Source organism: Bidens hawaiensis, unplaced genomic scaffold (genome assembly GCF_021521415.1).
Source record: "Bidens hawaiensis isolate Kalapana, Puna unplaced genomic scaffold, B.hawaiensis_p1.1 tig00044939_1, whole genome shotgun sequence".
Classification (NCBI taxonomy): domain Eukaryota; kingdom Viridiplantae; phylum Streptophyta; class Magnoliopsida; order Asterales; family Asteraceae; genus Bidens; species Bidens hawaiensis.
The window spans coordinates 35,587-57,376 of record NW_027505926.1 but is presented as its reverse complement, the minus strand read 5'-3'; the positions used below and the strand labels follow the sequence as shown (position 1 = coordinate 57,376).

Sequence of the window (21,790 nt, the reverse complement as noted above, 5' to 3'; positions counted from 1 at the left end):
TTCGATATTGTGTTTGCGTACGTAACCCGTAGCATCGTGCGGACATGCATCTAGTTGAATATTAAAACTAACTCTATGTTACCCAAGGTCCTAACTAATTTTTCATTAAAATGAATTTTTATACACTAAGGGGCTTCAACTTAGTAGGGGGCTACTCAACACGAAATACCTAGAGAGTTTTTCTTTTATAAAAGAAGCACAAACAAATTAGAACATGAAAAGAAAGAAACATATATTACATAAACCTATATTGATGTAGAGCCAAAAATTCACGTATACAACAAGATGAGTTACAAAGGACCTTATGAATCTGATGGATTTATGTTTAGATAAAGTTCAACTGCATACTGTCCAGTTATAAGACAACATAATTTACCAAACAATGAATAACAACTAACATTTTTGAATCATTGGCTAATCCTATCATTGAAACTTAAGAATGTCGATGATGATTCACCATATGTTAGAATTGATAATTCCTCCCCATATGACACATGCCTTATATTAGTTTGATCTTCGGATGGAATATGAGATGTTCGTATGATCTCTAACTCTATAACCACTTCTTTCATGGTTGGCCTTTGCTTTCCGTTCAAATTCAAGCATCGTGTTGCAAGGTTAGCTAATGCCAAGATGTCATCCCTAGTACCTTCCTTTATGACAGTTGACTCAAGAATGGACATAACACGCTCTTCTTCCATAGCTAACATAAAGTGTGTGGCCAAATTTCTGTTTTCACCGAATCTTGTAAGGGAAACAGGCCTTTCTCCAGTTAACAATTCCACCAAAACAACTCCAAAACTATAAACATCACTCTTGTCAGTGAACTGACTAGATTGAAAATACTCAGGATCTAGGTACCCAAAGGTACCTTTAACTAAGGTAGTCAAGTGAGTTTGATCCATGGATACAAATCTTGAAGTTCCAAAGTCAGAAATTTTGGCTCTATATTTGTCATCCAAAAGTATATTGGTGGTTTTAATGTCTCTATGGTATATTGGGATGGAAGTTGATGAATGCAAGTAGGCAAGTGCTCCAGCAACCTCTGTAGCGATTTGTAATCTCATGCTCAAAGAAATAGGAAACTCATTTGTTTCGTTGTGAAGACGATCATACAAAGTACCATTTGGAATGAATTCAAAAACGAGCAAAGGAACGTCGGTTTCTAAGCAACATCCCAATAGCTTGACTAAATTCCTATGATTGACCTGTGAAAGAATGACCACCTCATTGATAAAGTGCTCAATTTGGTTCTCATCAATTATTTTTGATTTCTTGACCGCTACAATCCTTCCATCCACCAACATTCCTTTGTACACTGTACCTTGACCTCCTCGACCAAGAATTCTGTTCTCATTAAAATTGTCAGTGGCCTTCTCCAACTCACGTGATTTAAAGAGTATGGTTTTATCGACTAAAGAGGGGTCAGCTTCTTCTTGTTGTTTTAAAAGTAAACCACCATTGCGTTTAAAGAACCTCTTTCTTCGTTTACGTTCTTTTGTTTTCTTGATCACTTTGTACAATATATAGCTGGTTGCTATAAGAAGAAGTATACCCATGCTTATGCTAACTCCTGAATGAAATCCAATACAAAAAAAGATTTAAATAGTTAAGTACACTAAACGTTTAAGAGAAGTTGAAGATTCGTTGCTTTATATACTTCTGTTGTTTAAGGAAATTTAGTGACACAGAAGAAGCAACAAAACAAGCCATAAGTCCAGGGTTGGCTCGTGGGGTAGCAAAAACAAGTTAGAGTTTTAGGCCCACACTTAATTAAGGCCCCCAAATCTAAAAAAAGTTTATTATATATAGATATATATTATAATGGATAAAATAAACTCAAAATAATGTTTGGTGCTGTGATAGGCTTGGTTGTTATTAAAGCATAGGTTATAAGTTTAAAACTTTTAACAAGCAAATTTTTTTTTCTTAACAATTATCATGAAAAAGCCCCAAAATCTTGTTTCGATTTAGGCCTCCACATTCGTTAAGCCGACCTTGCATAAGTCACACAAAAGACACTACTAGTGGGCCCCCTTTCTTTCTCAAGATTTAGTATGATGGAGCCGGTAGACTAAATATGCAATTTATTATGACTAAGTGGGCTGTAAAGTCCTGAGCTAGTCACCAAACTTCAGGGGAAGGTTTAAACCATTAGTCCTAAGCTAAGTAAAGTGGGCTGTAAAGTGGGCCCTAAAGTCCTAAGCTTATCAATTTGTTGGCTAGGCAAGAAGCCTTATCAAAGCAAGCGACTGCAATAACTAAAACCGAAGAAGAAAAGGGCATATATGCAAGGATTACAAAGAAGAGTAAGCCAAACAAAAACCATCAAAAGAACTATGCGAAAGGTGGGGATGCAAGAATTCAACAAACATTCAAAGGAAGAGTCAACCCGGTGACCAGAAGGGAAAAACAAACAAAGGCTTTCTTTATAAATGTTACAATTGTAGGGAAAGATGCCAAATGACAAAGGATTGCTGTTAACCAATAGAATAAGGAAACACTGCGGTAGCAAGTGAAGAGGAGCCTTGGGACACAGAGGCAAGGGTGGTGAAAGTAAAGGAGTATGCGTTTACAACAACAACCAAATCGAACACCTTTGAAGAGTGGATCGTTGACTTCAAGTGTTGGGATCATATGAGCAAAGACAAGGAACGACTACTAAAACCAAAGATGTACAGTGGGAACATAGTCATGGTAACTTATGATGATTCAAGACATCAGATCTTTCAACTGGGCGACATAAAATTTCCACAAACAATGAACGGGAAGGAGTTCGTAATGAATGACATATCTCTACTGGAAACGATTATCATATGGAAATTATTATCACCATCCCGTGAGTATGGGGATTATCATTTATGACTATTTATTCTCCTTCATCACACCTCATTATTATCGGCTGAATATGTGGCCTAACTATTGTCAAAAGATTGTATATAGAATAGGCATGTGTTAATGCTTTCTCTATATGATTATCAAATTATGATTGTCATTTTCAACATACAATAATACGGAAAACTATTATGGCATCAGAGCAGACGTAAACAAAAGATAAATAAAAGATCTACAGACCAAACCAAAACCCTAAAAGCCACCACCATGGCCGGCGACAAACGCAGAGGAGGTAAAGATGACGAACACCAAAGGGCAGCCTCGGGTACCAAAAGAATCATCACTGAGGTAGCAACTTCCGATACTCACAATTTCACAGAACAAGACCAGCCTCAATGCAAAGTCAAACAAAGAAAAGAAAGGCAAAACGCTGGTGAGCATTTCGAAGAAGAGGCCAGTCTGATATCAGGAATGATCAATGCATAGTATCAACAATTTGTGCATATTTTTCAAAACAAAGATGGTGGAACCAAAGGGAAAAATACGCCCGTGGTAAATATGGCAGGTAACATCGACAAAGAAGCTAAATGGGTAATTGTCTCATGTGTAACCAAACATATAATCTACGATGATTACATGCTTAAAAACAGATCGAAAAGGAACTATGAACCACTTGTCACTATACCAAATGGCAAAGCCATAGCAGTAGAAGGAAGGGGGGTATTATACCCTACCAAATGGAATGTTGGTCAAGGAAGCCCTCTTTGTTCCCAAGTTTATATGCAACTCGTTATCCGTTAGTAGACTATCACAAGATTTGCAATGTGCCCTAACATTTTTTTCCCCGATTTGTGTGTTATGCGGGACTTACGTTCAAGGACATCGATTGAAGTGGATGATTGTGATGATGGATGGGATGGGGAGAGACAAGAGGCAAGCTATGATGACTACTCCTAGCATATGGCACAAAAGACTAAAAAATTGGGTCACCCTTCAAACTCTAAACTTCCACATGTCGATTTCCTTAAAAATGCTCGGTTAGATTCAAAGAACTTTTGTGACTCTTGTGTTAAAGCTAAGTTTACAAAATTAGCATTTCCCATTAGTGCTACTAAGACTTATGCGTGTTTTGGCTTAATACATTGTGACGTGTGGGGTAAATATCAAACACCCTCCCTCACACGTGCAAGTTATATTTTAACCATTGTTGACGACTTTAGTAGAGCAGTGTGGGTGTTCATACTTAGACATAAACATGAAGTAAGAACATGTCTTGTGAATTTCACAAAATGGTAAAACACAATTTGAGAAAAGCATTAAAAGGATAAGATGTGATAACAGGGGTGAGTTAATCTCAAATCACATGCTTGACTTTTATGCTAAGGAGGGTATATTTTTGGAAACGACATATCCACATACGCCACAACAAAATGGCGTAGTGGAACGATAACACCGGCACTTATTGGAGACGGCATGTGACATCCGAATTTTTAAAATAATAAATAAAAGAATTTTATTTATTTATTTATGAGTTATTATTTAATTAGGTTAAATAATAATAAGTTGGGTGATGGGATTGGAAATAAAAGATGGATTAGGGAATGGTTATGGGCCTAGGGTCCATAGGCTTGGGGGTATATAAACATCCTAAACCTCCCTAAAACCCTAAACCCTCATTCCAACATCTTGCCTCCAAACACTCAAAACACACTCCTTTCTCTCATTTGGATCCAGGTCCTAGACGAACCAAGGTGTGTCCGTGATTCAATCTTTATCAAATAACAAGAAACATACCAAGATCATCACCCTAGTTCAAACCGAGGTCGAACCGAATCCGTAAGGTATGTTTTAGGATAAAAGGTTATGTATTTGATTTCGGATTGCCTTAAAAATCATTAGGGTGTTAGTTCAGGTTATAACAAGTAGGAAATATATAAATTCTACTAAAAACGAGTTAACGGGTGCGATTCGGGATAAATGAGTAATGTTCGGATCGTATAGAAAACAAGTAGATGAGGTCATTATGGCCCAGAATTCGTTATATTTGTAAAACGAGTCTTAAGGAATGAATAGGGAAGGTAAATGGTGGAAGGATACAATTGAAACTGGGATCAAGTCCAATTTGAAATCACATATGATGATACGCGATGCGATTGGCATCCATGCGACACGATTGGCTTGACCATGCAATGCGGTTGGCTTGGCCATGCGACACAATTGGCTGGACATGCGACGCGATCGGCATCCATGCAATGCGATTGGCTTGGCCATGCGAATGCGATTTTGATTTCCATGTGATTTCGATTCCATAATTTGCAAATTCATGTCCTAAGTTAGTCTGTTTAGTCAGCTAGGTAGTAATTAATACATATATTTGTTAACACTTAGTCATTTCCGGCTGAAAAGAGGTGTTACAGTTAACTCAGAAAGAAACAGGATCTAGGTGAGTTGTAGCCCCATTTCTCTGTTTTGTTTTTCAGGCCGGTGTGCATACTCTATGTGATAGATTAATACATTTGCTATATTTAGTAAGTGTATGATATGTGAATGTGTATGAATATAGATATTATAAAAGTATGTGATTGTATGTAGATATATATAACTAAATGTTTGGCTGTATGGTTGTATGGCAATGTACATATGATTGTATGGAAATAAGGGACCGAACTCTAATAATATCCGAGAAAAGAGGAACTAAACCCTTAACAACTAACTTTTTCTATGAAACTTTTTGTATGCTAATATTATTTGAGTGTAGTTTATCATTTTTTATATTTATTTTACGATTGGACTTATGTAAATTAGTTTTTACACATATCTATATTTTTTTACACATATGTAAATTTGTTATAACATAAATTTCACACATGTGTAAACTTGTGATTTGTATATTTAATCCAAAATTTATTTTAAAAATATGATAAAACTACTCTCTAACAATATATATATATATATATATATATATATATAAAATTTCAAACGATATAATTACTTGTTAAGAATTCTCAAAGTTCTTAATTTTTTGGAGTTATGTAATGAAATTAACCCATGTGTGTGTGTGTGATTGGGGTCATGTGAGAAGTATTTTGAAATTGAGAGTTTTGAGAACCATTTTGAACCACTAAAAAAACTCTTTTTAAGAAAAATAAAAAAATTTATAAAACAAGAAAAAAACGCTAAAATAAAAAAATAAAACAAAAATTTTTATCTTTCATCCCGGTTTCATAAAAAAATATTATAAAATATCGATTTAGCAAAATTATATACATATATATATAATACGTATTTGTTAATTCTATACTTGTTATTCTTTATACACATATGTACAATTAATATGAATGATAATGTATATATGTGTACATTATGTAAATCGAGATTAAATAAAAATATACATATATGCATAATTAGTTTTTTTTTATGAAATCGGGATGAAAAATAAATTTTTTTGGTTTTTTTTACCTTTTTAAAATTTTTTGTTTTTTTTTTCGTCTTATAATTTTTAAGGGGTTTTTTTATGGCATAATTTGGTTCTTAAAGTTCTCAATTTCAAAAAGTTTTCTTATGATCCTCACCCTATAAACACACGAATGTATAGAATGAAAACTCATTTGATCTGAGAAAACTCGTAAAAACTTTATGTAACATAGTTTTTTTTACATATGTAATATATGTTGTTTACATTTAATATAAAAATAAAAAATTAAAAAAAAATGTTTTGCTATTTTTTAGTAACTTTTACATATATTTTCAAGAGAGAAAAAAATTATACTTTATCTTTATATTTTTTTATTAATTTTAATTGTGTATCACAAGATTCAAACTTTAATTAAAAGCATCTGGTTGATAATAGGTTTCTAGAGTTTTCACAACTCAAATGAGTTTTTATTTTATCGTAGCCATATGGGAAAGTTAGCGTACAAATGAAATTAACGTGCTAATTGATGCGTGCTATAATCTGGTTGATAATAGGTTTCTAAATAACCGACCCGGATCCATAAACCGTCAAGATTAACCCGACAGCGAAAAATGATGCGTGCTATAATCTAGAATTTTGCATTTTAATTAGTATTGCTAATTGTTCAATCAGCACTACTTTGAACTATTTATAGTTCAATATAAAAAAAGAAAAATACTACTTTGAACTGCTGGCCGGCGAAGAAAACAGGTGGATAGGGGGTAAATTGATTATAAAAGAGATTAAAATTACCTAGAATAACCCCTAGGGATATTTTGCTTTCATGATAGTAACCAAAAAAACTGTAATTACAAGTGAAGTTTCTTGTGGTAACCAAGCCATCAACGCCATATGCTGGTTCATAGTAACAGTAACCTTTATTATTCCTGCACTTTGCACACTCTTCCGAATCTAATTAAAGACCCGTTTAAGAAGAGAAAGCCACACGTTAAAATACAAACACATAAGGACACTAAATAATAAGTAGTGAATACAGAATTACTTACAGTCGCATCCGTCAATTAAATATGCGTTTCCTTCCGTTTTCGTGTATTCACTGTAGGTGCATTTCCAAGAGTCCACTGAAGCATTTTCCAAATCAACTTTGATTTTAAGCCATGAAAAACAACAACTAATTGTTGGATCGAAGTCAACGTCTGAAAGGGTCCACAGAAGTGATATTGGAGAATAAGCGTTATGTCCTTGTGGGGGAAACCTTTCTTTAAAGTATGATGCCTTATCAACCAATAGGGCAGACCGGCAAGGTGATTTATATCCTCCCAAGCCCGAGAGGTTCACGCTGTACGACTTTACATGATAAGGAATTGTTGTTTGGCAACAACTGAGGCCAAGGCAGTTGCTCTTATCACTAACAGTACTGCCATTCGGACAAGTGGTGGAACACCCGGTGAGCAAAGTCCCATGATCCATCATGACAGCATTACCACACCCCTCATAAACGAATATATTTTGTGATTTGGAAAACAGAAAGGGGCTTCTACCAAGTTCGAGGCTGTTGGTCTGATTGCACGGCGTATTTACAACGACCGTTTGAAATTTTAAGTCAACGTTCAAGACTTGGAGTTGGCCTAGTTGAGAGAGATAAGGCGTAAAGGAGTTGCAATCAACGGTGTACCATTTGTTGAGAGAACACTTTGCTCCGATTCCAAAAGGGTATGGGATCCGAACGTTCCCACACATATCTTTGCAATCGTCCTTGGCGTATTTTGGAATCGCTGTGGATGTGTCTATTGCTGTTAAAGAAAGCAACACGAGTAACGTGTAAGCTTGGTACAACGGGTTCATCTTTTCTAAGAACAAGAACAAGAACAAGCTAAGATTGACGCAAGAAAATGTTACCAGGTGTTTAGGCTTATAACTTATGATGGTGGGTGTGATTCGAGGAACTTATAAATGAGAAACACTCCGGACAATGCGCAGTCTATGGGTCGGTGGAAGAATTATCCAAATGTGGAATTGACTTTTGTGGATGTTATCAACTCTTGAACTATTTGGTTGGGGAAACGCATAATGAATACTTGTAAAATAGTTCTTTTACGGCATTGTTTACCTTTGTGTCCCTAATTAAGCATTATCATTTTCTTACTAAGTTTGAACAAAAATAATTACATCCAATTGCAATTAATATTATTTAGTAACGTGAGAGTTTTACAACAAACCAAACCACCTCCAAAACATAGACAAGATACATGAGATATCGATACTCAAATTAGTTGCTTGTCATGTGAAAGCAACAAAAATTAGATTAGAAAAGATCGAGTATGAGTTGAAACTTGTCCCAAAGAAGAGCAACATTAAAATAGTCTATAAGGATGAGCAAACCTTAGAGTTCGTTTCATCAGCCATTTAATCGCACTCACGGACGTGCATGTGACCTTGTCGTTGCCGTGTTGGTGCAGTGTGACATTAATATGATTGCAAATTTTCGGATTTCTCATGTTTTTGATACAGAATTCGATCAGATTGCTCGTATAATGATTCACACCAATTGACTATGAAATCGATTCATTCTAGCAGATTCACACCAATCGACTATCGAACTAAATGTTGGACTCGTTATGCCCAAGACACATAATTTTATTGATGTGGCTAGTACGTCATGATCCAAGTCGGGTCATACCCAATAACAAGCTAGACAAACACCAATAATATTTGTTTATATATGATAAGATCATAACAAATGAATATTAACACTCGAGTTATTTGGAAAGGGGTTTCCAAATAAAATATACTTGTGAAATAAATCATATGGGTGATTAATACTTTGAGAGAAAGCATGTTACCTACAATGTGTTATTGTTGTGTATGACACAATATAAGTGTGTATAACACAAAGCATAGTGTATGACACAATGCAAGGTACATATAAATATAGAAAGTGTTATATAATGAAAATAAGAAAAGAAAGAGGGTGGGCCGGCCCCCCTCTCTCTCCCTTTGCTTATTTTATTATTATCTTTCTCCTTAGTGGAGACATGCAATGCTTTATATTGGCTCCTTGGGTGGTGCCATTTGAAAGATTTTATTATCTTTCTTTCTTTGTTTTCTTCTCTCATACAACACAACAAAAAACACAAGTAACAAAACACAAGAGGAAAAATCCTCTCAACTTCTTCTCTCTTTTGCTCTTGGATTCAGCCAAGATCAAAGGTAAGGAAGAGGAGTTTTTCAAGTGAAAATCCTAGCTAGAAGTGGTGTATTGTCGGAGGCTTGGGGTATGCAAGCTTGAGGACCTTCCATTTGAAGTTCTTGCCCTTCCATCATCTCCTTCTTCACCCAGATTTGTTCTCTTGAAAGGTATATTGACATGCATGAACTTATAGTGTCATGCATGTGTTTGATAGTATGTATTTCGTATTTAGATCCGGGCTTGGGTTTTGCATGTGTAAAATAGGTTTTATACATATCAAATTAACAAGATTTAAAACTTATTTCCGCTGCGTTTTTGGTAAAAATAGGGATTTTATAACTTTGATAATCTTGTTAAAACCCAACAATGGCATCAAGAGCCGCTTATACGGATGCATGCTTCATTAGACCCAAAACTTTTCAGGTTTATGGTGGGGTTTTACCATATGGCCGAAAATTTTGGGGGTTTTGGTTACCCCATGGTTTTTCAAGGTTATACTTTACATGCATGTGGTAATCTTGAAAAAACTAAGTCATTTGGATGATTGATTGTGTTGTTTGGACAAAACCCAAAACTTTCGGTTTTGTTAAGTTTGGGCTGAAAGTTTTAGGGAAAAGGGAACCAATTTTGGGTCATTGTGTTATTGCATATTTGGATATGTAATGGATGTTCATAACCTAGCCATGGCCTTGTGTTTGGTTGAATGTTTGTGTTGATTGTTTGTTCATTCAAATGGTTGTAATATTTATTTGGGTTTGTAATCTATTTATTCATTTCAATTGGTTTGTAATAATAAGTAGATTAGATGCATTTCTTTTACTAGAAAAATGTATTAGGATATATTTTGTAAAAGAAGATGCAAGGAAGGAAGCCCAAATAAAATGATGGAGACCCAACACGAGGGTGAACACTTGGAGCATTTTGATGTGGGATCAAGTGGGAGTTCACCGACACAAGCACATCTCCTTTTGAGTCCTTTAGGAGAGACCTTTTGACACACTTGTCTTCGGTCAACAAGTGTGGTCAACATTAGGAGGCTATGGTTATGAACTTGTGGTTGTGTATGTTTTATGCTTGCATGGTTGATTTACTTTTGTTTGTATGTTATAACAATTTGATTGTTAACTACTTAAAATCAACAACTAGCATAAAATTGGTTCCTTAGAAATCGTTAGGTAATAAAAATGGGTTTATTAAAGGCTAATGATTTCATAATAAAATGAGTTTTATTAATAGGAACTTTGAAAATGGGTTTTTCAAATAAGTACCATACATTTGAATGCATGCAAATGAAAGGTACATAAAAAGTTTTTCAATCTAGAATTTTGAAAACTAAAATCCCTTTTATAAAAATAAGTTGAACACCATCCTTTTATACGACACTCGAATCACTTGGGAACTCAGTGTGGGATAAAGGTCACCTAACCGCATTAGAGGAAACTTGTGAGTTGAGGTGGGTTTGCCATATTTGTGGGATAAAGGTCACCTAACCACTTGTATGTGTAATTTCACACGTGTGTGTAAGTAGGACGACTTAAATTGGAAACCATGTGAATAGGGTCACCGAAGCATGGCGTACAATGGTGTTGATGGGATTAAACATGCCAACTAAGCATGAGATGCTTAACCGATCCCATAAAACTAGAAGTTGCAAAGGGTTGCAATTGTCAAACGTTGACTTCCTTGTTAATTTAAATAGTAGGATAAAGGTCACCTAACTACTATTTGAATGTAACGTTGGGTTCTAGATTTTAATCATTAATTGTCTTGGAGACATAAAAGGGCATTAACGATTAAAATAATTGATATCGAAAATACTAAAATTGAGCTTTGTTATATTTGTAGATGGCCACAATCAACAATCCACCTAACGTCATTATTCCACCCGTTAATAACCTATCACTAAGATCTATTCTCGATAAGGATCATCTAAACTATACCAACTTTATAGATTGGTATCGAAACTTGAGAATCGTTCTCAAGCAAGAAAAGAAATACTACGTATTAGAAGATCCAATTCCCGATGAATCTAGTATTGACGATGCCGAAGACCATAACAATTGGGTTAAGCACAATGAGGATTCGGTGCAAGTTTCTTGCCTCATGTTGGGAACTATGATTCTCGAGATACAAAAGGACTTTGAACTTCATGGGGCGTACGACATGATCATCCAACTTAAGGAAATGTTCCTTACACAAGCTAGGGTGGAACACTTCGAAACGGTTCGAGCGCTTCATGCATGTCGTATGGAGGAAAGCCAATCGGTCTCATCTTATGTACCTAAGATGAAAAGCCACATTGATCGTCTCGAGCGCCTTAATTGTCGCGTCTCAAACGAGTTAGCCACGGATTTGATCCTAAATGGCTTAACTAAAAGGTTTGAGACATTTGTTATGAATTATAACATGAATGGATGGGAGAAGAGCATTGGTGAGCTTCATGCAATGCTTAAGACGGCCGAGACGGGAATGGGTAAAAAGGTTTTACCTGTTCTCACGATCAATGAGGGAGGCAATAAGAAAAGGCATCACTCGGAACCCAAGGCAAAGGTTTCCAAAGGAAAGGGGCAAGTCAAGGGCAAGTTCAAGGGAAAGGCTATAGTGGAACCACCCAAACTGAAGAAGCTAAAGGTTAGCTCGGAGGATCCGTGCTTTGGATGTGGGGAGATAGGGCATTGGATGAGGAATTGTCCAACCTATCTCAAAGAGTTGAAAGCTAAGAGGGATGCGGGGCAAACCTCGGGTACAACTTTCATGATTCATATTGATCTTAATCTTATTTCCTCTAACACATGGGTATTGGATACCGGATGTGGAACTCATATTTGCAATTCATTGCAGGGGTTCAAGGAAAATAAAGGATTCAAGAAAGGAGATATTAGTCTCTTCATGGGCAATGGAGCAAAGGTTATTGTCGAAGCCCGAGGAGACTACACATTGAAGCTTTCAAATGGTTTGGAAGTTATTTTGAAAGACATTTTATATGCTCCTAGTTTGACTAGGAACATTATCTCCGTTTCTTTGTTAAAACAATATGGTTATGATTTTAAGTTTATGGATAATGGTATTTGTGTTTTCATGAATGATGTCTTTTATTTTAAAGCAATGTCGTCTAATGGCATTTATGAATTAGTTCATGATAACACACCCCTTGATAACATGTTGTACCAATCTAGCACCAAGAAACTCAAAATGGATTTGAGTAAGACTTATCTTTGGCATTGTCGCCTTGGTCACATAAACAAAGACCGCATACATACACTTCAAAAGAATGGTATTTTGGAATCAAGTGAAGATGATTCATTTGATAAGTGTGAGTCTTGTTTACTTGGGAAGATGACCGAGGACCCCTTTAGTGGAACAAACGAAGGGGCAAAAGACTTATTGGGTATCATACATTCGGATGTATGTGGTACCTTTAAGGCAATGACAAGGAATGGTGAAAGATACTTCATTACTTTTATCGATGATTATATTCGTTATGGGTATGTGTACTTGTTAAGACACAAAGATGAAGCTTTTGAAATGTTCAAAATCTTCCAAAATGAAGTACAAAATCAACTCGATAAAACCATCAAAGTACTTCGTTCGGATAGAGGAGGTAAATATCTAAGTGATGCTTTCCGAGATCATCTTAGGAGTTGTGGGATCATCTCACAACTTACTCCACCCGAAACACCACAACACAATGGTGTATACGAAAGGAAGAATCGAACTCTATTGGATATGGTTCGATCTATGATGGCTAGAAGCACATTGCCTCTATCATTTTGGGGTTTCGCTTTGCTCTCCGCGGCCCGTATTCTAAATATGGCCCCAACCAAGAAAGTGAACAAAACACCTTATGAAATATGGAATGGAAGGATTCCATCATTATCATATTTAAAGGTATGGGGTTGTGAGGCTTATGTCAAGAACAACACCCAAAACAAACTTGAAAGTCGATCCACTAAGTGTATCTTTGTAGGGTATCCCAAGGACTCTATGGGATATTATTTCTACAACCCAACCGAGTAAAAGGTGTTCGTTGCTCGAAAGGCTGAGTTCATGGAAACTAAGTTCCTTATGGAAGGTACTAGTAGAACGGTGGAACTCAAGGAGGATCGAGAACCAAATACCGATACACGTTTGGTTGAAACTAGCACTCAACAAGAGGTTGTTGAGAATGATCAAATGGTTGATCAAGACACACAAAACGTTCGCAAATCCAGTAGGATTAGTCATCCACATGAAAGATATGGATTTTTTAATGGATGAACCCACCACATACCGTGATGCAATGTCACAATCAGATTGTGACAAATGGCTTGAAGCCATGAACGTAGAGATGCAATCCATGCATGAAAACCAAGTATGGGATTTGGTTGTACCACCTCTTAATTCCAAACCGGTTGGAAGTAAGTGGGTTTTCAAGAAGAAAACCGATATGCATGGAAACTTGGATACTTATAAAGCTAGACTTGTAGCAAAAGGTTTCACTCAAACTCAAGGGGTTGACTATGATGAAACTTTTTCTCCCGTAGCAATGCTAAAGTCTATTAGGATATTGTTTGCCATAGCCGCACATTATGACTATGAGATAAGGCAAATGGATGTCAAAACTGCTTTCCTTAATGGGTATCTTGAGGAAGATGTCTATATGGTTCAACCCGAAGGTTTTGTCGATCCACAACATCCTAACAAAGTATGCAAGTTAAAGAAATCAATCTATGGATTGAAACAAGCATCTAGAAGTTGGAATCACCGATTTGATGAAAAAGTTAAGAAATTCGGATTCATCAAGAATGGTGATGAAGCTTGTGTGTATAAGAAAGCTAGTGGGAGCATCATTACCTTCTTAGTATTGTATGTTGATGACATACTACTATTTGGGAATGACATTCCAACCATGGAAGGGGTAAAAGCATGGCTTGGAAGTTGTTTTTCTATCAAGAATCTTGGTGAAGCCGCCTATATTTTGGGAATAAAGATCTATAGGGATAGATCAAGGCGGTTGATAGGTTTAAACCAAAGTGCATACATTGACAAAATCTTGAAGAGGTTCAAGATGGAGAACTCTAAGAAAGGTTTGGTACCTATTCAAAGAGGAACGATATTGAGTAGGTCTGAATGTCCAAGCTCAAAGTATGAGCAAGAGAAAATGAATGGAATCCCATACGCATCGGCTATTGGATCCATCATGTATGCAATGGTATGCACTAGACCGGATGTATCATGCGCTTTAAGCATGACAAGTAGATTCCAACATAATCCGGGAAGTAGCCATTGGATGGCGGTCAAGAGTATATTGAAATACCTTAGAAGGACTAAGGATATGTTTCTAATATACGGTTTGGGTGAGGAGGAACTCGTTGTAAAGGGTTACACGGATGCGAGTTTCCAAACCGATCGAGATGATTCTAGATCACAATCGGGATATGTTTTCGTTATGAATGGTGGGGCAATCTCTTGGAAGAGCTCAAAGCAAGACATGGTAGCATTATCCACCACGGAATCGGAATACATCGCCGCGTCATTGGCAGCTCAAGAAGCTGCGTGGATTAGAAAATTCATTGCCAACCTAGGGGTAGTCCGTACCATTCAGGACCCTCTAGAGATCTTTTGTGACAACGAGGGTGCGATTGCGCAAATCAAGGAACCTCGTGCACATTAAAAGACAAGGCACATTGAGCGGAGGCTCAACTACATAAGGGATGAAGTTGAAAAAGGAAAGATATGTATTCTCAAAGTTCACACCGATCAAAACATTGCGGATCCACTCACGAAGTTCCTTGAACGGCCAAAGCATGAGGGTCATACTTGTGCCTTAGGACTTCGATATTCTAGTGATTGGATATGATCGAATTTTGTATTTGGATATTGGAACAATTGTTATTTGATTCATTCATATGATTATGGTTTATGATTATGACATTTTGAGTATGTTCCATTTAGCATGTTTAAATCCGTGAATAAGTTACTTATTCTAAATGTCCGTAGTCGCTCATATTTGTGGGAACAAATATGAAGGTAAGACTATTATGAACTTGGATTGGTGGATATTCATGGGATATGAATATAGAGCAAGGGTTGCTGCCAAGGTTCATAGATATTTATGGGTTATAAATATTGGACTGACCCGCTCTCAAATATTACTGCATGGAATACTTGTGATTAATCATAAGTAAATTTGAGTAAAGGCGAATATCATAGTATCCTCCGACCTGAGATACATATTGGGTCTTGATATTCACCAAGTATTATACTTTGACTTAGTTCTTCGCTGCTCTGAAACATGACAGTACATAAGACTAATATCAGGTCTGGTACAAGGTGATTGTGAGAGACGTATGTAGTTAAGAGGGGATTTGTCCCTCTTATTCGTTGAGAGTGAGATGTCTAAGGCCTAAAAAGTTAAATCAACAGAGAATGATCACTCTGTGTCTCTGGATTTGACATGACATCTGTGGCAAAAGGATAAATGATAGATGTACCTAAATCATTTCAAGTAAGGGACTTGAAGGGGATAATGTTATTGAATGGCACTTCGTCATGCGTATTAGGGGTAGTAAACCGTAGTTAGGCAGTATTTGCTGCTTGTATCAATTTTCTATGTATCTTGTGTAAGTGGGAGATTGTTGGACTTGTTATGCCCAAGACACATAATTTTATTGATGTGGCTAATACGTCATGATCCAAGTCGGTTCATACCCAATAACAAGCTAGACAAACACCAATAATATTTGTTTATATATGATATGATCATAACAAATGAATATTAACACTTGAGTTATTTGGAAAGGGGTTTCCAAATAAAATGTACTTGTGAAATAAATCATATGGGTGATTTATACTTTGAGAGAAAGCATGTTACCTACAATGTGTTATTGTTGTGTATGACACAATATAAGTGTGTATAACACAAAGCATAGTGTATGACACAATGCAAGGTACATATAAATATAGAAAGTGTTATATAATGAAAATAAGAAAAGAAAGAGGGTGGGCCGGCCCCCCTTTTTCTCCCTTTGCTTATTTTATTATTATCTTTCTCCTTAGTGGAGACATGCAATGCTTTATATTGGCTCCTTGGGTGGTGCCATTTGAAAGATTTTATTATCTTTCTTTCTTTGTTTTCTTCTCTCATACAACACAACAAAAAACACAAGAGGAAAAATCCTCACAACTTCTTCTATCTTTTCCTCTTGGATTCGGCCAAGATCCAAGGTAAGGAAGAGGAGTTTTTCAAGTGAAAATCCTAGCTAGAAGTGGTGTATTGTCGGAGGCTTCGGGTATTCAAGCTTGAGGACCTTCCATTTGAAGTTCTTGCCCTTCCATCATCTCCTTCTTCACCTGGATTTGTTCTCTTGAAAGATATATTGACATGCATGAACTTATATTGTCATGCATGTGTTTGATAGTATGTATTTCGTATTTTGATCCGGGCTTGGGTTTTGCATGTGTAAAATAGGTTTTATACATATCAAATTAACAAGATTTAAAACTTATTTTCCGCTGCATTTTTGGTAAAAATAGGGATTTTATCACTTTGATAATCTCGTTAAAACCTAACACTATAGATAAATTGTGCCTGTTTTTCGGCACTGAAGTTTATACTCGATTTGAGATTAGTTTGCTATTAGACAGTATTAGACAGTTAATCTATTAGTCTATATTAGAGGGTGCTAGATGTATTTATGTATTCTATATAAACACATGTAATCTATCATTATTATATATAATACAATTCATAAGTTCAACTTGGTACAGAGCCAACCTTTTATTTATTTATTTTTTTTCCCGATCCCTAACCCTAACCCTAAACCCCTGCAGCCGCTGGCCAATCCCTAACCTTTTTCGATCTATCTTCAACTACCGATGGCCCTCCTTGCAGCCTTTAGCACTACCGACAAGAATGCTCACCATACTCACAAGTTTGGTTTCACCCTCTCTCCTACAAATTATGGATACTGGAAACAGATGATCCAGCCTTTTCTGGTTACCAATAATTTATTTGGTTACGTTGATGGCACCATACCCTGCCTCTTACCAACCGTACAACATGCTGCAGCCGCATTTGGTAAGGACGATGCAGTCCCTCCACCACAGCCTAACCCTAGTTTTGCGACATGGGTCTCAAACGATGCCCATGTTCGTATGTTGATTATATCAACAATTTCAGAGGCAGCTTTTCAACATGTGCAAGGTACCACGTCTCGTGATCTCTGGCTTGCTCTTGAACGTGTGTATGCACCTCATACCTCCTCACGAGAATACACTCTCAAAACACAACTACTCAAGATACAGATGAAAGGTGATGAAACCGCATCTGCTTACCTGACACCAGCCCAAAAATACGCCTATGCCCTTGCAAATATTGGAGAGCCGATGAAGGAAAAGGATTTAGTTATGCTAGTTATTTCAGGTCTTCGAGAAGAATACAACAACCTCAAGACAACAATACTTGGACGCCAGTTCCCTACAGCATTCATCGAACTTCATAGCCTCTTGTCTGACCATGACTTCATGGTCAAACAGTCTATACCTGCTGTCTCACCGGCCCAAGCCTTCTCGGCTGTTACCAACAACGGTCTTTCTGCTGCCACTACTCAGGCCTTTCCACCCACACCTGGTAACAACCTCTCACCACAAGTTATCCAACAGCTCCAACAACTCATGGGTCAACTTGGTCTCCAAATTCAACTTGTCACTCCACCACAACCTCAACAGCCTCAGCCTCAGGCTTTTTACACCAGCAGACCAGGTAATTTCAACACTCGTGGTCGTGGTTCATTCGGTCGTTGTGGCCGAAGCAATTATAACAATCGGAACCAAGGTGGAGGAAACAGAAACCAGTTCACTTGGGCCTCCAATCAAAATACACTCTATGGTACTTGTAACAGATGTGGCATTGGTCATGTACCGTCAGAGTGCCCCAATCGTGACCTGGCTACTATGAGAAATAAACAGCCATCAGCCAACTATGCTGATTATCGCTCTCAGGCATCCACGTCATGGCTTCCAAACACAGGTTCCTCTAATCATGTTGCACCAGATACAAATGGCTTTGACTATGCTGAGCCTTATCATGGTGAGGATAATTTACACGTTGGTAATGGTAAGGGATTACCGATTATTCATATCGGTTCCACACGTTTTTATTCACCCAATAAAACTTTTTCCCTTACTAATATTCTTCATGTTCCTGAAATTAAACGTAAACTCCTTTCGGTTCAGAAATTCTGTCATGATAATAACGTATTTTTTGAATTTCACTCTACTTTTTTTGCTACCCTCCTCACGGTACCTTGGATCGAATCTTGTGTCTTGGTGTGCTAGAAAGCAGAAAACTGTATCACGGTCATCGACAGAATCCGAATACAAAGCCTTGGCTGACACGGTTGCTGAGCTCACATGGCTTAAGACATTGTTGCGTGAGTTGCGTGTCCCTATGAATGTTGTTCCCACATTATGGTGTTATAATCTTGGTGCTACATATTTGTCAAGAAATCCAGTCTTTCACGCAAACAAAACATGTTGAAGCTGACTTTCACTTTGTTCGTGAAAAGGTTGCTGAAAGGGAGCTTTCGGTTCAGTTTATTTGTAATGACCAAATCGCTGATGTATTCACCAAACCGCTGCCGACCCAACGATTTCTTTTATTACCGTCCAAGCTACAGGTCGTCTCCCGGCCTTAGCTTGCGGGGGAATATTAGACAGTTAATCTATTAGTCTATATTAGAGGGTGCTAGATGTATTTATGTATTCTATATAAACACATGTAATATGTCATTATTATATACAATACAATTCATAAGTTCAACTTTTGCCCATCTGCGTTTTCAATTCGTTTTATTTTATTGATATATTTTGGGAATAACTGGATTTCGTGCATTGCGTCGAATCTAAATTTTACAACGTTTATTTGTTTTTTTAGAATATAAAACTAATTGATGTATCGGGATCTAATTCGTGGATCTTGTTCGATAACAAGATAGTTCAATGGCTGAGATCGGTTTCACGCTTCATATAAGAGCCCTCTGATGAACTAGTTGCACGGGAAGATTTTTTGTGAACTTTATTATTTTTTTTCCTTAAAGGTTATGTATGCTACTCGAAGTGAAATGATTACAATACAGTAACAGGTAACTGGGAACAAACTGCGACACATTTAGAACATTAACTAATTTTTGCATTTAATTGTAGACCGAAAGCCATTTAGCCTCTCATCAAACTGAATGTGGTGGGGGAACATATATACTCAAATCACACATGATACTTCCACTTTTGATCAATATGATACCATGTAAATGAGTTATGGCTTTTCTCCCTGTTATTATCATTGTGATACACAGCGTTTTCTACTATGGTATGAAGAAATATTGTGATTCAACACCATGTGTGCGGTGTGTGATCTGGATATTGTTAGTCCCTGGTTGTTAGATGAGTCCAAGTCCCACGTGTGCGTTTTCTACTCTGGTATGAAGAAATATTGTGATTCAATAAATGAATTCAATATTTCTATTAAATGCAAATCTTAACTAATTCATTTATTAATATTAATAGTGACATAAGAAAATTAGGAAATATAAAAACTGAAGTTGCAGGTCTTTTAGAATAAATTTTTTAAGTCATGGGTAATTGCAAATAAAGAAAATAAAGGTGCATCATTGTCCAAGAATTTGGATTTGTATGATAAAATACAAATTGTTTTTAAACTGTATTCGAGCAACAATGCATAATTTTTTTTTATATAAGATTGATTTCAAATTTGAATTTAATGATTTTCTCATATTCATTTGAACTTAAGAAAATGTGTATTTTCTTAATTTTCTCCAAACATGGAGAACACCTATTATATATATATCTTGGTGTTTAGCATTAAATCATTGAAGTTGAAGATTATAACTATAATCCATATGTATAACGATTTACTATATGAACTATCTTGTCATTTTGTAAGGGTATATATGAAATTAATCCTTTATTTACATGATTTTTTTTGTGTAGTATAAAAAATTTTAGCAATAAAAAGATCAATATTTAGTTTTCAATATTTATTTCATAACTCATATAAAAATGCTTCATAAACATATATTTTATGACTTGATTTATATATTTTTATACATTTAAATATAGTTAATTTAATATATTTTATAAGGCAAATTACTTAATAAAGAGCATTCAATATTTTAAACCAAAAAATTTGCTTCAATCACATTTCACTATTTTCGCTTTCCAAAATCATTTAGGATATTGAAACCTAGAATGTCGTTTTCATTAGTTAGTTACATAATTTCAATACTATATTAACTTATTAATTTTATTTTTATACACATATATAACGAATTGGGTTTACGTTAGTGTTACATGTTGGTTAGTACATAACTAAAGTGTTTATTATGGTTTATATTCAAAATAATAAAACTATATAAAGAATTAAAAAAAGATTACATTCAAAACATTTATTATTAAAATATGTTATAAAAATTCATTAATATTCACATTTATTATAATGTAACTTAATAGAAATATTTATTATTATTATTTTTATTTTTATTTTTTATTATTTGTAACTTAGGTGCTGTTTGTTTTTTAAGAGGTAAAATGTCTGCAGTCTTCGGAGCACATCTGCAGACATCTGTAACAGAAGAGGTGGACCAAACCTCTACAGTCTGCAAGAAGAAGACTGTTTGTTTTTTAACACGTCTGCAAACTATTAAAATAATTTAAATAAACCGAATTTTTAAACATAAAAAAGGTCTTCAAACTTAAACTTTATACAAACCTAATGGAACAAGATCTTCATTAAACATAAACTTTCTACAAACTTTTTTTCAACAAAAAACTAATGATAATTGGACAATTATGCAAACTAATTAATTGAACAAAAACTAATGATAATTCAACAAACCAATTCCTTAAAAAAAAATTAATAAAAATTCAACAATAATTGAAAAACAACTCTCAAGATTTCGTAAGTCAAAACAAGCCAGGCTCAAGCTTATTTACACAAAATAAACCTAAATTGATAAACACGACTTCAATAATCAGTCTACGAACATCGATATCAATTAAACCTAATTTCAAGAAATCCCAATATTATAAACTCTCAATAGTAGAATCCAATACACAAATTCTAACCGATTACATCACAAATCATACAAATATAGGTAAAGTACACAAATCAACAAAATAATAATACACGGACCGAAGTTGTGGATGTGTGGCAGTGGGCGGCAGAGGCGGCGGACCTACAGTAGGCGAAGGGCGGCAGAGGTATGGGGTTGTCGGTGCGGCAGTGGAGCAGCGGTGGTGCGGCATGGAGCTGCAGCGGCGGTGCGGCAGTGGATCAGCGACGGTGCGGCGCG

General features: G+C 35.9%; 1 protein-coding gene across 1 annotated transcript; it reads right to left on the bottom strand.

Annotated features, from left to right (window-relative positions):
* Nucleotides 1-407: 407 nt before the first annotated feature.
* Nucleotides 408-7,723, bottom strand: LOC143615965 (wall-associated receptor kinase-like 2). Its single transcript, XM_077088945.1, has 3 exons — nt 7,297-7,723; nt 7,043-7,201; nt 408-1,573 (listed from the first exon to the last, which is right to left on the bottom strand). The coding sequence occupies exons 1-3, from the start codon at nt 7,721-7,723 to the stop codon at nt 408-410; spliced, it is 1,752 nt and encodes a 583-aa protein (XP_076945060.1).
* Between the last annotated feature and the right edge of the window lie 14,067 nt (nt 7,724-21,790).

Coding starts and splice junctions, on each gene's coding strand:
- LOC143615965 (XM_077088945.1), bottom strand. CDS start 7,723: ATGATGGATCATGGGACTTTGCTCACCGGGTGTTCCACCACTTGTCCG. Junction 7,202..7,296: donor TTTAATTGACGGATGCGACT/GTAAGTAATTCT, acceptor GTCTTTAATTAG/ATTCGGAAGAGTGTGCAAAG. Junction 1,574..7,042: donor ATCCCTAGGGGTTATTCTAG/GTAATTTTAATC, acceptor GATTTCATTCAG/GAGTTAGCATAAGCATGGGT.